We start from the raw sequence: 15,099 nt of genomic DNA, 5'->3' as shown, positions 1-15,099 counted from the left end.
AACCTTTTGAAGTCATACCCAAATCAGAGGCACTTTCTAGTATAAGTACTGGGTCTCTGACCCACTCAAATCAGTACACTTCATGACTCAAGGAAATTCTGTTGGAGTAAAGACTGCTGTGTGCCAGGACTGGCACTCTGTCAGGCCTGACTGTCGTCTGGAACTGCTGCTCTGCCCTGTTGTGCTGCTCTGCTGCCTGCTGATCTCTGCCCTGCATGCCAAGGACTAAATCCAACCTCCAGAGTGTCTCTAAGAGTTTTCCCCTGAGGTCTCAGGGACATCAAAGACCTCGTCACCCAGTGAGATCACCATTGGGACTTCACACCTCTTAGACACTAAGTGCAGTGCTCCCATTGTGATTCCTGCTACCATGAGCCTGTCCTTGGGCAAGCATGCCGCACTGACAGGGTGAGACAGCAGTGGGGTTCTAAGGTGTTGGGGGGGCTACATCTCATTGACTCAATATTGCCAACACATTGAGCGCACACCTGCTGGGTCCTCTCCCCAGGGCTGAGGGACTGCCTGGCTGGCCTGACATTGCTGCATCTTCCACCTGCCTACCTTGGAGGGAAGCAGTGCACCAATGCAACTCAGCCCTGCGGAGTGGGGCTCCATGTGCAAAGCCACTGACATCCCTAATTCAAGTTGTCAGCTGCGCCCACAGTTCAGGAAGGCACGCAGCAGCATGACTTAGCCCGAGCATACAAAGTCACCACCGTAGAACCTCATGTAGAAGCATACAGGTGCTTCCAATGTTACCGCGAATTCCTGGTCCTGAGACCTGCCCACATTCTTGTTTTCTCAGGCACTAATCTCATCAGAGCACATTACTTTATCTCTGAACAGTGTGGGACCCAGCAAAGATGATTTTCCATGTGCTAGCTTGAATCTCACGAGACTAATCAGTCCTCTTCTAACTGGAGAGCTCAAAAAATATTATTTAAGAAGCATTGATTTTGTTCTCAACGTTTTAAACCTAATACTGTTCTCTGACCTAAAATTCCTTCCAGTTGCACAACTTTTGAATTGATTTTTGTCGTTTGTCTTGATTTACTTAAATAATTTCTGTTTAACAAACATTTGTTTCGTCTTTTTGTGGTGTTTTCACTGTGAAGACTTCACAGTCTGCCTTCTCGGTTAAGCCTGCCTGCTCTGCGCCAAGCTACCAGAGGGTGAGCACAGGTTAATTTAGGTTGTGTAATTGACTTACTCTGACTAGGATTGAGGTCCCTACTTTGACAAGGTGCATACCTCTGCCAACTCGAGAGCCAATTTCTAACATTTTCTTTTAATAATTGGAATGTGATATTGTTATTCTCCTACAAACATTACAGACCTAGATGTTTTCCCAAACTACAAAATGATAGTCTCATGTTTTTTGTGTGTACTTCTTTGAGGTCCACCTCGCTCAGCAGGGTTCTCTCCTATTTCTAGGTGGTACTGGTTACAAGACAATCAGAAAAGCTTGGATTTGCTGACTGTTTTTTTCCATCCTATTCGAAACATAAGGCACCAGAACTGGGCTTGACATGCTAACAGCCTGCCTAAATTCCTAAGAAAGCAAAAGGGTTTTATGACTTCTTAACACTGGAGATGCAGTAAACAGAGGCAACTTCTTTAAAGTCCCCTCTTCAATTAAGTCGGATTTGTTGGTTTATTCTTTGAAAATATATTTGAGGTTATGCAGGGGGAGCTGTGAGAGAAGTATCGGAAATACACTTTTTATTTTATCAAAGCACTTCCAACTAAAAGGTTCCAAGGCATTTACTTTGCTCTTTTTGAAGACCAATTATTCAAAAAAACTAACTGATGAAAAGTATAGGTTTTTTGTAAGATTTGTTCAAGTTTACAATATCAAAAATATCTTCTAACAACTTTTACTGAGTTATTACTTACAAGGATGTATACAAACAGCGAATGGATGTTATGTACTACTGTCCAGTGCATGCAATGTTTATAGTGGTAAACATACCTGGCTGTGATGATCACTCAGCCATCTTTCTTTGAAGACATGGATACATGGGACATTTTACAGGTAAATCTGGAGTCTACAGGGATGTCAGGGTTTACAAAGAAAAGAATATATTGGTTCTCCGTTTTTGTGAGGGTGTACAGCAGGAAAGTGTATAAGGAAACATTTAAAGCCCCTCAAATAGTTAAAAACGGTGGCATACCTTGTGAGTCACCAGGGTCTCCAAACTGACCAGTACATACCTAGCAGCCATTACACTAACTGTTGGTTAGTATAAATGGGTCCCCTTAAATACACAGATGACACACAGCTACATTTTGAATTATAGGAAAACTCTGGGCTCTACAATCAAAACACCACTACCATTCAGTTACTACTTCAAAATAGATAGATGATGGTTGTCCTTGAAACTGAACTGATGTCCCAGAGCTGAAAAACATCTTGGGCCAGCTATCGAAACAGTTAAACACATTTCTGGGATAAACGGAGTCAGCCTGAGACAGAGAAAAAAGGTGAAAGTTTGGAACAGTATTGGATCTCCCTTTTTCAAGAGAGCAACAGATTTATTCAGTGCCTCATAGTTGTAATTAATAAATGAAGTTTTAGTCCAGTGTTCACAGATTACTGGAAAAATCAAACTGCGAATAGTTAGCTAACTGGTGTACACTTATATTACAACACGTTATTTTTGGGCATCCCCCAAACAAGAAAAACTTATCTATAGATCAGAAAAGGCCCAGAGGTAGACAGCTTAGGCTGTAGACAGGTTGAAGACTGAAAAAACATTCAGCTCGAGACAGCAACATTAATCCATATAGGCTTGTGGGCATTATAATAGTCAACAGTGCTTTCAGAACTCAGTGAACTGTCAAATGTTACATTAGGAAACACAATCTAAATCAAGGTTCCAATTATTTATCCCAATGTATGAAAATGTAACAGAGTTGGGCGATTCCTGGAGGGCACTGTAGCCAAGTTGTTGAAAAGCCCACCTCTTAACTTGCAAAAAATATCTAATCATGTGTTTTAGTAAAGTTGAAATCTTATTTGCTTTTGGACACTAAGGGTCTGATTATGATTATGGAGGTCCGACCATCAGACTGCCATTATGATGGTTGAGAGGCCATCGTCAAGCCGGCAGCCTCTCGACCGCTGTATTATGATTTCCCCGCCAGGCCAGACAGATCAGACAGTGTGGCGGAATTGGCTGCGGCTCTCAGGGAGAGCCGAGGCCAATGCCGCTGCACTGTCTGTGCAGCCAGCTCGGTCGGAATGCACATTGCTGCTATTGCAGACAGTGCACATTCTAAGTGTGCTTACGTGGGGGCCCTACTGTGGCCTCATTGCTTCCTTTCCACCAGCCTTTTCAAGGAGGTGACACTGCCATAGGCCGCCATGGGCATCGTGTGCTTGACCACGGCTTTCCCCACTGCTGGTACTGTGGGATCTTTGATCCTGGCAGTGTCTATGGTGTTGTGGTGTTGTGGTGGTCCAACCACCAGCATCCTAATCTGGCAATCTGACCGCCAAGGATGCGGCGGTCAGACCGCCACCGTGGGTATGGTGGTCCATGGACTGTCATACATGTAATGAGGCCCTAAGTATGGGTAACTTGAAGAGGTTGTGTTTATATACCATGATCTGCAAAATAAATGTATACTTGAATACATAAAAAAAAAATATTCCCATTTTTTCAGAGAAAGTGTTTATGTAGCAATCTGTAAACAAAAAGATATGATCATCAAATCAAACTAAAATTTGACGTTTAATGAATTTTGCAGAAAATTGGGGAAGTTTGGGGAAGAGGCAATGATTTGGTAAGGTGTGACATGTGAAAGAGTAGTACACAAAAATATTTGTAGTATTCCATGTGCAGGCAACCTGTACATCAAAATAACATACCCATACATGTCAACACTAGACTAAAAAGGTGAAAGTAAATATCCTTATTCTAGGAGATGTAGGGCATGCACCTGACACATACATAGCAGGTTATCATAAGCCAGTTGAGAGAGGTTTACAAACCTCACATTCTCTGCTTCATTGATAGAGCATGTGATTAGATGGATTCCAAGTTTGTTTGAACTTTTTTCCACTGACAGATCGACATTGCAAGTGCTGCCTTTTAGGTTCTTTAGGTGAACTTGAAAGGAACCTGCTGCTTTCTCATTGGCAAATATATAGAATTTATGGCAAAGCAGCTCTTACAGCTTCGTAAGGTAACCAAGTGTGGATTACATCTACAAGGCAGCTGGAAAGGCTTCCTGCTGGCAACGGGCAGCTAGATCATCTATAATAGCAGGTTACACCCACACAAAAATTAAATGGTATTTTCACTTGTGTACCCTGTTGTTTGAATTTTGGCACATAAATACTTCAGGATTAACCTCCTCTTCAATTCTGATAAACTCAGATTTTGATAATAGCCATTACCACAGTGGTACCTACCCTTAAACCTATCATCAGGATCACCGGCTGGCAAATTGAAGTAGTACTCGATATCTCTCCCTTTATACAGGGTTTTCCTTGAAGCATTACCCACACGGTAACTGAATTCATAGCGAAGGTCCTAGTAAAAATAAAATACATTTAAGGCCAACCAATGGATCACAAAATAACTAGTTTAAGTGAGACACACCATGATGCATAAACAATATGTGACCTTCTCAAGAAAGTAGCTGTAATAGCATGTTACCACGTCAAATGTACTGATATAGACAGATGGAAACATTTACAGGTCAAATGTAGTCTTCTCATTATAGTTACATTAATCTTCAGAAGCTATCAATTGGTCTACATAGGACAAGGTTAGCCATCATTGAGTAAAGAATATAAAAATATATTTTGTCCTTCAAATACAAATACAAGATATCCCAGCACTGATGAGCCTCTTGCAGAGTACTTTGAGTATGTCAAATAACTAAATTTGTCTTACTACTGCACAGTCTGTAAATATTAGGATAGGTCAGTTATCTTATTAAACTCTACCTGAATAACTGGGCTGGACACAAAACTTGGTAATAACTTATTTAAAAAAGTATGTTTCTCCTTTCAGTGAAGAGATGGACAATTATTTAAAAAGTAAAATTTCAACATGGTTTTTGCATCTGTGGAACTACTTTGTCTACTTCCAGACATTTCAAAAATAAACTTCATCTTTGCTAAGGGGATTCTGTGGATGTGCACTTTAAAGTTATAACTTCATAGCTGGTCATCCCTATGAAAGCCTAAACTAACACCCCAGAAAAATCTGACCGATTAGGTTTGACTTACTGGTATTTTAGTTTAAGCACTTTTTATCCTACTATCTATAGGCTCAAACCGGAGTGATTCATCACTGTTCTTGGGTACGCAGTGTTACTGTCCCACTTTCACAATCCATCTACATCATCTGTGTAGAATCTTGGTTAGCTTCACTTCCATTTGTTTGCAGATATATTTTGAGTAGTTTGTTCACTTTTGGCTTGTTGTTAGAAGGACTTTACTGATGAGTATCTAGTATAAATCCACCACCATGCATGGTTACTATGCTACACGGTTACAGCTAAGATGAGTATGGAAGGTAAATTAAATCTTTGTAGTGACAGAGACATGTTCTGAATCCAACTTTTGTTCTTTGCTCAACATTTTGATGCATAGATTGTGCAATGGCTGGGGGTTGTGGAGGTTATAAAGTTGTAGAATTATCAGGATCCTCCATAGCTTTCAACAGCTGTCCCACGCCATGCCAAACGTTGCAGTACAAAGAACATCTATTGTTCATAAACTTCTGTAGTAAGCCAAGCATATCAATCTCGTTACTCATGACACAATCATCCAATATGCCAAGAGTATGGCTCACATTTGTTGAAAATTCTCAATAATAAATAGAGCCTGGTGTGTTCCAGCTGTACCTTGTGAAAGAAAATACTGGAGGTAGAAGGAGTTTTAGGAGAAAACGCCTCTGTACTAAAATCAGGGTTCCCAAAAATTATTCATGCATAGCTTGTATACTAAAAGGCAAGTTTTGCATATAGACATGACCACCATAACACTCATGAATCAGAATGGGACATAATAAACAAGGGAGACATTGATTTGTCTATTCACCACTTCTGGGGGGTCTCATTGACCAATGTAATGTTTGTTCTGTGAATTCACTTGGGATGTGCTTTTGCAGCTTCTAGTAGGACCCCCATCAACCCATTTTCTCTATTACGGGAGGAACTCCTTGGTTTTAGATTGTCCAACCTTTGAACCCATTTACTGTGTTGTCTGTTGATTTAGATTGTGCTCTAACTGCCTCTGTGTGACCGCACATAAAACTTTTAATCTGGCGATGGTCTATTTTCAGGCCTGCACCTTCAAGCCTTCTAGGCAGACCCCTTTCAAATAATTTGCTGTAGTGCCTCTGGATCTTCATGACAGAGCCTTCATCAATGTCATGTGGACCACGTAAACCTAACTTGGTGGATTATTTCTACACAACAGTTGCACCATTACAGTTTACTAGGACAGAATAGCACACTCACCATGTGATTATTTATTGATCAGGTATGTAAAATACCGCACACTCTCTTTCTTTCATATGCCTCTATAAACATGTGCACACAATGGCAGGCTCAAGTCCAATGCACATCTACCAGATCACATGCAAGAACTTTAAACACCACTTGCAACACTTTCCACATAATCCATACTACAGCCACATACCACTCCTAACAATCAGCTAGGTTACACAGCTACAATGCAAAACTAATGACAAATACACTACACAAACAGTACATACCGTAACACAATACATTTCCACCTTGACCAGTTTATTGTTGGCAGCACAAGATGTATCGGTTGGGAGGTAAACTTGTCATGCTGAACCCCTTGCTGTAATTATTCAAGGAAGCTCTTTATTGGCACACAGTGCCATGCTAGAGCATCTCAATCCCTTTCAACTATCAAAATTCTCCCACAAATACAACATGAAAGCAAACAAAATTAGTTTATGATTATTCATAATAAATACTTATCTAGATATGTATCTTTTTAGAATGTATGATCAGAAATGTGTTTATAGTACATTTAAATATCAGAAAAGTGACCAAAATGAAAAACAACCCTAAAAAATTACATATGTCCGACAAAAGAGTTTTGTAAAGTTTAGCCAGCTCTTTAACAATTATAATTATTTTTTTTTTTTTATTTTTTTTTTTACTTTTCTTTTATTGTTAACAACACAATATGACAATATGATACAGAGTCAGTGGGATCAGGGTCCCGTCAATCGAGAGTAATTGCACATCAGTGATATTAGGAAACCAAAGAAGAAAAAGAGAAAACGCACAAGGCACAAACAAGGTAGCAATCGTAATATAAAAACCTGAGGTAGAGTTCACTTCCAACATGTTTTAGGCTATGTGGGGGGGTTTAAAGAGGATAAAGATATAAGGGTAGAGGGTAGGTTGTACCTGTTCAGACAAGAGGACCGGGGAGTGCTACCTTGGGAAGCGAGGGATGTCGCTGCGCGGATAATGGGTGTTGCAGCTCATGTCAACTCTGTGGTCAGTTTCGGTTGGGATCAGGTGACTATCAGACGACATAGGGAGAGGATCTACCATGGAGATCTGTTTGGAGCGTTGCTGGAAGGCGACGTTCGGACTCTAGTGGGTATTTAGAAAGAGACGTGGGGATAAGGGGCGAGGGGGAGAGAGAAAGAGAAAGAGAGAGTAAAGAAAGAAAGAAAGAGGGAAAAAGGAAGGAAGAAGAAGAAACAGTAGGAAAAGGGAGGGGGAGAAGGGGAAGAGGAGAGAAGAAGAGAAAAGAGAAGAAAGAGAAGGGGAGATAAGGAGGGGGGAGAATACAGAGGGAGGGGGAGGTACGGGAGCGAGGGGGAGAAGGAGGAAAAGACGCATGTGGGGGAGGGGAGGGAAAGGGAAGGGAGAAGGGAATAATGGTGGTTCCGGGTAGGGCACTATTGCCCCCTTGTTAGGAAGGGAGCCCATACCTGTGGGAATATTTGAGCTTGGTCTTGCAAGTTATAGATGATCCGTTCATGCATAGCAGTGCGGATCATGGCTGTAATCCATTCCTCTGGGCTTGGGGGGGTCTCTGACCGCCAATGTCTGAGTATGTAAATTTTTGCAGTAGCTAACGCTGTGTGCAAGAGTCTCTTGTGTGGTCTAGGGAGGTCTGGTAGGGAGGTCGTATCTTGCAGAAGTATGAGGGCAGGTGGAAGTGGTGACGGAAGTGACATTACTTCAGCCAGAGTGGAGCTCACAGCATCCCAGAGTGGTCGTACTGTTGTACAGTTTACTAAGATATGTATCAGGTCACAGGATTTTTCTGGACATCGGCAGCAGTTCGCATGCGGGAGGAGTCCGGTCCTATGCAGTTTCGCTGGGGACCAGTGCCATACATGTAAGATTTTGAAGAGGCAGAATTTCAAGCGTGCTTCCCGGGTGCCTCTGTCTAGTGTCTCTAGGGTAGCTTCCCAATCATCTGGGTCTAGATCCTGCTGCAGCCTGGTTTACCACGTAGACTTAGTTTGTCCATTAGCGGTTGGGAGTAATGCCGTCGAATAATTAGATCATAGAGACCCGACATTACTCCCTTGTGTTGTCCCCATTGCTGCAGGTAAGCCACTATCGGTGAGGGCACGGATCCCCGCAGTGGAGGTGTATTCCTTTGGGAGAGACAATGCTTGAGTTGCATGTATCTCCATTCCTGGTTCGGGTGTAGGCCGAACTCCTCCCGTAACTTGGGGAAGGGTTTGAGCACATCATTCTCCAGGACCTGTGAGAGGGTGAGGATGCCTGCCTGTTTCCATTGCGGCCAATGGAGTACCTCGCCACCTATGCGTAGGCCACTGTTGTGCCACAGGGGCGCTTGGGCATGTATGAGGGGGTGGACCCCAAACAGTCGGTGGGCCCTTTGCCAGGATGCCCTGGTCGCCGCCAGGATAGGATTCACTGAGTTAGTGGCTGGGAGGTCTGCACGGTAGGGTCCACCGAGTCCTTCGTTCGCAGCCAGGAGTCGTTTTTCCACTGCTATCCACAAGGGGGGATCTGGTATATTCAATAGTGTATTGGATAGCTGAGACATTTGGAGGGCTAAAGAGTAGTGTTCCCCCGATGGGAGTCCCATTCCCCCGTTTATGCGGCGGGCCAAAAGCTTGGCTGGTGATAGCCATGGTCGCATTGTGCCCCACACGAATGATCTAATTAGTGCATCAATGCCTCTTAGTGTGGAGAGGGGCACTTGTAAGGGCAGGAGACCTAGGATATAGGTGAAGCGGGGTACCGTCACCATTCTAACCGCCTGTACTCTGCCCCACATGGAGAGGCCTAACTGGGCCCATTTCGCAAAGTCCAGTTTCGCCCGCGTGATGAGAGGGTCAAGGTTGTCCGCCACCATGTGTGCCAGTCCAGGGTTAACAAGCACTCCTAGGTATTTAAGATGTTTTGGCATCCACCGGAATGGGTAGCCTAGGAGTGCCGCTTTTGTGGTTACTCACGATAGCGAAGTGCCTCGCTTTTGTCCCAGTTAATACGGTATCCCAATAGGGCTGCGAAGTCCTCGATTACCTCTAATAGGGCCGGTATGGATCTTTCCAAGTCCGTGAGTGTTAAGAGGATATCGTCAGCGTAGAGGTATATCTTGGAGGTGCCTTCGGGTAGTGGTAAGCCGGTTATGGAGGGGGAGGACCGGATAGCTGCCACCAAGGGCTCCATTGCCAAAAGGAACAGGAGAGGTGAAAGGGGGCACCCCTGCCGTGTACCCCTTCGGATAGGGAAACGGTCTGAGAGGAAGCCTCCGCAGTTGACTCTAGCCGCGGGTTGATCATAGAGCAGTCGTACCATGGAGATAAATTTGTTGCCTAGACCAAATCTCTCCAAGGCTGCAAATAGGTAGGGCCATTCTATGTGGTCGAAAGCTTTTTCGGCGTCTAAGGACAGGGCCAGCGCCGACTCCGGGGTATGGCACAGGGTTCGTAGGTGGTTCCTAGACGTGCGGCCCGGTACAAACCCCACCTGTGTATAGTGTATTAAGGATGGGATTACTTTACGTAATCTGTTTGCCAGGACGCTTGCTAGAATTTTGATGTCCCCGTTTAGTAGAGAGATGGGTCGGTAGCTGCTGCATAATAAAGGATCTCTCCCAGGCTTCGGTATGACAGCTATTGTGGCATTATTGGATATGGCCCCTAATGTCTGTGTTTCGCAGGCTTCATTGAGGGCTTCGCATAAGATATCAATCGCCCCTGCCCCTACCCATTTATAAAATTCTGCAGGGTATCCGTCCTCTCCAGGTGATTTGTGGTACGGGAGGTCAGAGATGACTTTATCCATCTCCTGTCTGCTTATTTCCCCTTCTAATAGGCTACGGCCCTCGTCTGTTAGGGAGGGGAGGTCTAGCTTCTTTAAGAAGGTGGTAGCTTGCGCTAGGTTGGTCGTGGTTTCCGGCGTGTAAAGGTGTCTATAGAATTGGGCAAATTCGTTTGCAATGGCCTGCGGGTGGGTCAGTATGTCCCCGGAGGGAGAGCGAATGGCTGGGATGGCTAGAGCGGCTGCTCTTTGACGGAGTTGGGCTGCAAGCAGTCGTCCCGCCTTCTCACCCTGTTCGTAGTGTCTCCCTTGGAGTCTCTGTAATGCAAATTCGGCCTGGGTGGTGTATAGCTCATTAAGGGCCATTTGGGCTTGCTCTAGACTTCGGCGGCCTGGAAGGGAGTGGTGTGCTGTATATTGTCTGGTTAGTCGGCGTATGTCGAGTTCCAGAGTCGCTTGTTGCTCTTTTCTGTCTTTGTTCGCTATCGCCGCATCCCGCATGAGCTGTCCCCGTATCGAGGCTTTGGCTGCGGCCCACATAGTTCGACTTGAATCAACCGTACTGAGGTTGTCTTGGGCGAAAGTGGTCGCATGATCCTGTAGCTGCAACTTACCTTGGGGGGATCGATATCGATAGATCGCTAATCTCCAGGGTTTTCGGCCCGGGATACCAGGCCTAAGTGGATGGCTATAAGGACTGGGGAGTGGTCTGAAAGGCCTCTCTCCAGTATGTCGTCCCCCAAGGTGTGGGCCACAAGATTATGGGATAGGAGAAAGTAATCGATCCGTGATTGGGTACCGTGCACCGGCGAGAGAAAGGTAAATTCTCTGTCCGTTGGGTGAGTCAGCCTCCAGTGGTCAACCAAACCATTATCCGCGAGTATATCAGACTGGATGGCCCTGTCTGCGTTGTTACTCGTGTCTAGAGGCCCCGTCCTGTCCAATGCTGCGTCCCTTGCTAGGTTCCAGTCTCCTCCTATAACGTAACGGGATGCCCCTATCTCGGTTAGAAGTCGATTGAGCTGGAGGAAGAAGAGGCGTTTGGGACCTGTTGGTGCATAGACTGATCCCACACACAGTGTTGAGTCCCCGATTTTCAGTTTGGTAAATATGTATCGGCCCTCGGGGTCTGTCCACGATTTGACGACCGTGAAAGGGAGGGTTTTGCGTAAGAGGATCGCCACCCCGCTTTTTCTTGGGACATTCTCCGTATCGGGTGAGGGTGGGGTGCAGCTAAACAGGACGGTTCCCACCCAGTCACGTCGTAGTCTATCAGATTCAAGACTGTCTAGGTGTGTCTCTTGTAATAAGGCGATGTCTGCCTGCTTAGAGTTAAGGTAGGATAGGACTTTCTTCCGTTTGATAAAGTGGGTAAGGCCGTTTACGTTCCATGATATCACCCTGAGGGGAACTACCGGTGCTCCCATCCGGTTGGGCATCCTCGTTTCCTGTGTCCGCCCACCCGGGGGTATGAGCTCGGGGGAGTGGGGTGGACTCTGTAAACTGAAGAGGATGTCAGGGAGGGGGAAGAGGGGGGGAAGGGTGGCGGGCGCGTTGGATACGAAGAGGAGTTGAAAAGAGAATAAAAAGGAGACAGTGGAGGAAGGAAGAAATAAAAAAGAAGGTAAAGAAGGGAGACCGGGATACAAGTCCCGAAGTACACAAACTTTAACCGGCGGGTCAAAAACCTAGGCCGATTGAGCTTCGACGCCCGGCCAGCTCGCCCCGCGCCAGGGGGGGGGGGGGCGGCGCCCACGAGGCGCCCCAGACCTCCGCATGGATGCCTCCAATTATGTCCAGGGGGTGTAGTATGTGTTTGTGATCAGAGGATGGGGGGAGGTCGCATGTTGGCCGCGTCCCTGTGTGGGGGGGGAGGGGATGGGAGAAGCGCGAGGAAAGGACAGGGGCAGATGTTGTTACTGAGGTCGCTTCCCCTTGGTTATTCTGAGGGGTTGCGGCATGTATATGCTCTGGGACTTGGCATCTGTGGTCTGTTCTGCTTTGCACCAGCACCCATCATTATGTCACTATTGCGTTTGTTAGTAGACCGGGGTCTAGAGCTCAAAACCCAGTTCATAATCATTTTGCCCCAACCCTGCCAGGGCAAGCCAGTAGTGTGCAAGGGTATTGCGTCAGTTCCCATATTTTCCAGAGGATGTTATAGATCCTGATTCTAGATGGGAGAAGTGATGTGGGATATGGTAAGTGTTACCCGGTATGAAGGGGAGGGACGTTGAGAAACAAAAGTAAATCGGGAGCCAACAAAAACTATCACACAATCCGAACAGTCTAAGCAGTCCGAGGCGGTTAAAGCCTTCTGGGGGGGGGGGGCGGTTCTCCGTGGTACAATGTCTGAAGAGTATACATTAAAATAGAGTACTCATCATTTCTCTGTGTCAGTACTCTTTCATCAAAGTTCCTATGTTTCCTGCAACGTTTCTATGACAGTCTGTGGTTGTAGATATCGAGGGCTTGTAGGAAAACTGTGTCCATGTTGGTTTCAGATAGTAGGCACCTAGGGTTTCAAAGGGGATCGGGACTTGTCTCTGTCCGGCAGCTGTGTGTGCATCGCCACCGCCTGTAGAACTTGGCCCCTGTCATCAAAACTTTTTGTTAATCTCTCCAGGTCTCTGCCCCTGGTTTGGGGGTCTGTAGTAGGTCTTCCGTCGGTGTCCAGAGCAATTTCCGATTGGCCCATTCCCCTCGTTTGGTTCTGTGTGTCTTGGGGGGATAGGGTTGTTGATTCCATGGGTTGTGTCGGATCATGCAACCCCTCTAGGAATGACTTCAGGTCCTCTGGGTCATAGAAGGTTTGTGACTCTCCGTTCTTAGTTATCCACATCCTGGCTGGCTCGAAGAGGCCGAATTTAACGTCCAGCTGGCGAAGGCGAGGGCGGAGGGAGAGAAAGGCTCTTCTACGATCTGCTGTTTCTTTGGAGAAGTCTGCTGAAAGGCGGATTTCGAGGGGACCGAGCCGAAGTGGACCTTGCCTTCGGGATAGCTGTAACAGTTGGCGGACCTGCCCGTGCCGGAGGAAGCAGGCTATGATTGGACAAGGACGATCTTTTCCGTTTTGTCTCTTGAGACCAAGTCTATGCGCTCTTTGAAATTCCAGAGGGGGGTCAAATGTTATGTCGGCTAGTTTGGGAAGCGTGTCCCGCAGGTAAGAGAGGATATCTGTACCCTCAATGCCTTCCGGAAATCCAAGGAAGCAGACGTTGTTTCTGCGGCTTCGGTCCTCAAGGTCGGTTAATTTGCTGCGAAGGTACAAGAGTTCCTGATCTCTGTCAGTCTGTAACACCACTTGACTTTCCACAGCCACTACTCGATGGTCCAGTCCGGAGATTTGTGACTGGAAGCCCGCTATTTCCAAGCGCATGGATCTCGTTTCCGCTGTTAATGCTGACATGGCAGTGTCCATACCTTCCAGTTTGCAGCCTACTGCCGATATCTCCTGCAGTATACGATCCATTGATGCTCCTTGAGTGTTGTCTGACATGGTGTCATGTGAGGGGGGTGGAGAGTCTGCGGTAGCAGGATGTTTCTGTTGGCGCAGGGCTTCAGAGAAGAGTAGTTGGCGAGCATGTATACACGGTACTTTGCCCGCCGTCTTGCCTCTGGGCATTGCGGGTTTCTCCCTGCAGGTGGGGATCCAAGGGGGTGCCTGTCCGTGTCTCAATGAGGGCGATCAGCGTGGGCGGCAGAGGAGAGAGGGTGGCGGAGGGGGGTGGTAAGGGGGGTTCAGAGTAGTTGATGAGTTCAGGGGGAGTACCTCTCTAAGTGGCCTCCTGGGGAGGGCTGTCGTTGGCGTATATATACGAGGGGAAGGATCTCGGTGTTGGCTCTATAGCATTCAGCGTCCCGCAGTGCTGTTCTGTGGAGAGAGGAGGAGTTTGTTTTTTTGGGAGCCGAGGTCCGATGTTATTGCTGGCCCTCTTTGCTCTCCATGCCTCGTTAGTTCTAGCTTTGTTGGAGGCTACAGTGGCTTTTCCCTTTTCCTGCTAGTGTGATATTGCTTCTTTTGTTGTTATGTTTGTGTTGTTCGTTTTCCTTTCTCTTTTTTTTTCTCCTCTTTTTTTTGTTCCTTACTCTTTGCCCCCTCTTGTGCTTGCCCTTCTTTTATTAGGAAGTGTTTGCTCCTTTGCTCTTTGCCTTCTCCTCTTCCTGTCCTTTTCCTCCTCTCTCCGCTCGTTGTTATATTCCTCTCTCTCTCTCCTCACTCGCGGCCCCTCTCTCACTCATCTACCACCCTCATCTCCGTACATCTCTCATCCTCTCTGACTCACCGGCTCGGCCCTCACCTCTCCATCCTCTCTGGGGCCTCTGTCGTTCCTCAGGGAGCCTTCTCTGGATCAGGTAAGGCTGGGGGGGTGGGGATAAGCGTCTGTTGCGCTCCGCTGGTGGTGAGGCCTCTTGTCGCCGGTCCAGTCACCCCCGGCAGAAGGGGGAAGGGTGGGGAGGCACTGGGAGGCGCGTCGTCAGCCTCGGGCCACCTCCTGTTGTTGTTCCGGGCCGTGATGTTGGTCGGCTCCATTCTCCCCCTTCGGCAGCGATCGATCGGGAGGGAGGGAGGGGGCAGGCGGCGTCCTGGCCGGTTGCCGGCTCCGGGAGCCGCAGATGAGCCGCTGTCAAAGCGCAGGTAGGGACGGAGGGTGCGCTCCCCCACTTCGGGCTTCAGCGAGGGACGCGTCTCTCCGTGTCGGGGTGATTCCTCGCTCGAGGCCGTGGTTTAGAAGCCTGCCGTAGGCCTCAAGCCTGCTCCCCTCGTTCCGCCCGGCGTCTCCGGGGAGGGCGCTCCCCCCGCGTCACAGATGTCGGCCGTTCGTCGTC

At 47.0% G+C, this 15,099-nt stretch overlaps 1 protein-coding gene across 1 annotated transcript in view; it reads right to left on the bottom strand.

Annotated features, from left to right (window-relative positions):
- PKD1L1 (polycystin 1 like 1, transient receptor potential channel interacting) overlaps positions 1 to 15,099 on the bottom strand; it is a 1,079,023-nt gene that overhangs the window by 548,353 nt on the left and 515,571 nt on the right. The window contains exon 30 of the mRNA XM_069216140.1: positions 4,421 to 4,541. Within this exon, the coding sequence (XP_069072241.1) occupies positions 4,421 to 4,541 (121 nt within the window). The remainder of the gene's footprint in view (positions 1 to 4,420; positions 4,542 to 15,099) is intronic.

Source organism: Pleurodeles waltl, chromosome 2_1 (assembly GCF_031143425.1).
Source record: "Pleurodeles waltl isolate 20211129_DDA chromosome 2_1, aPleWal1.hap1.20221129, whole genome shotgun sequence".
Taxonomy (NCBI): domain Eukaryota; kingdom Metazoa; phylum Chordata; class Amphibia; order Caudata; family Salamandridae; genus Pleurodeles; species Pleurodeles waltl.
The sequence above is the reverse complement of the archived record's forward strand: the minus strand, read 5'-3'. Positions and strand labels throughout refer to the sequence as shown.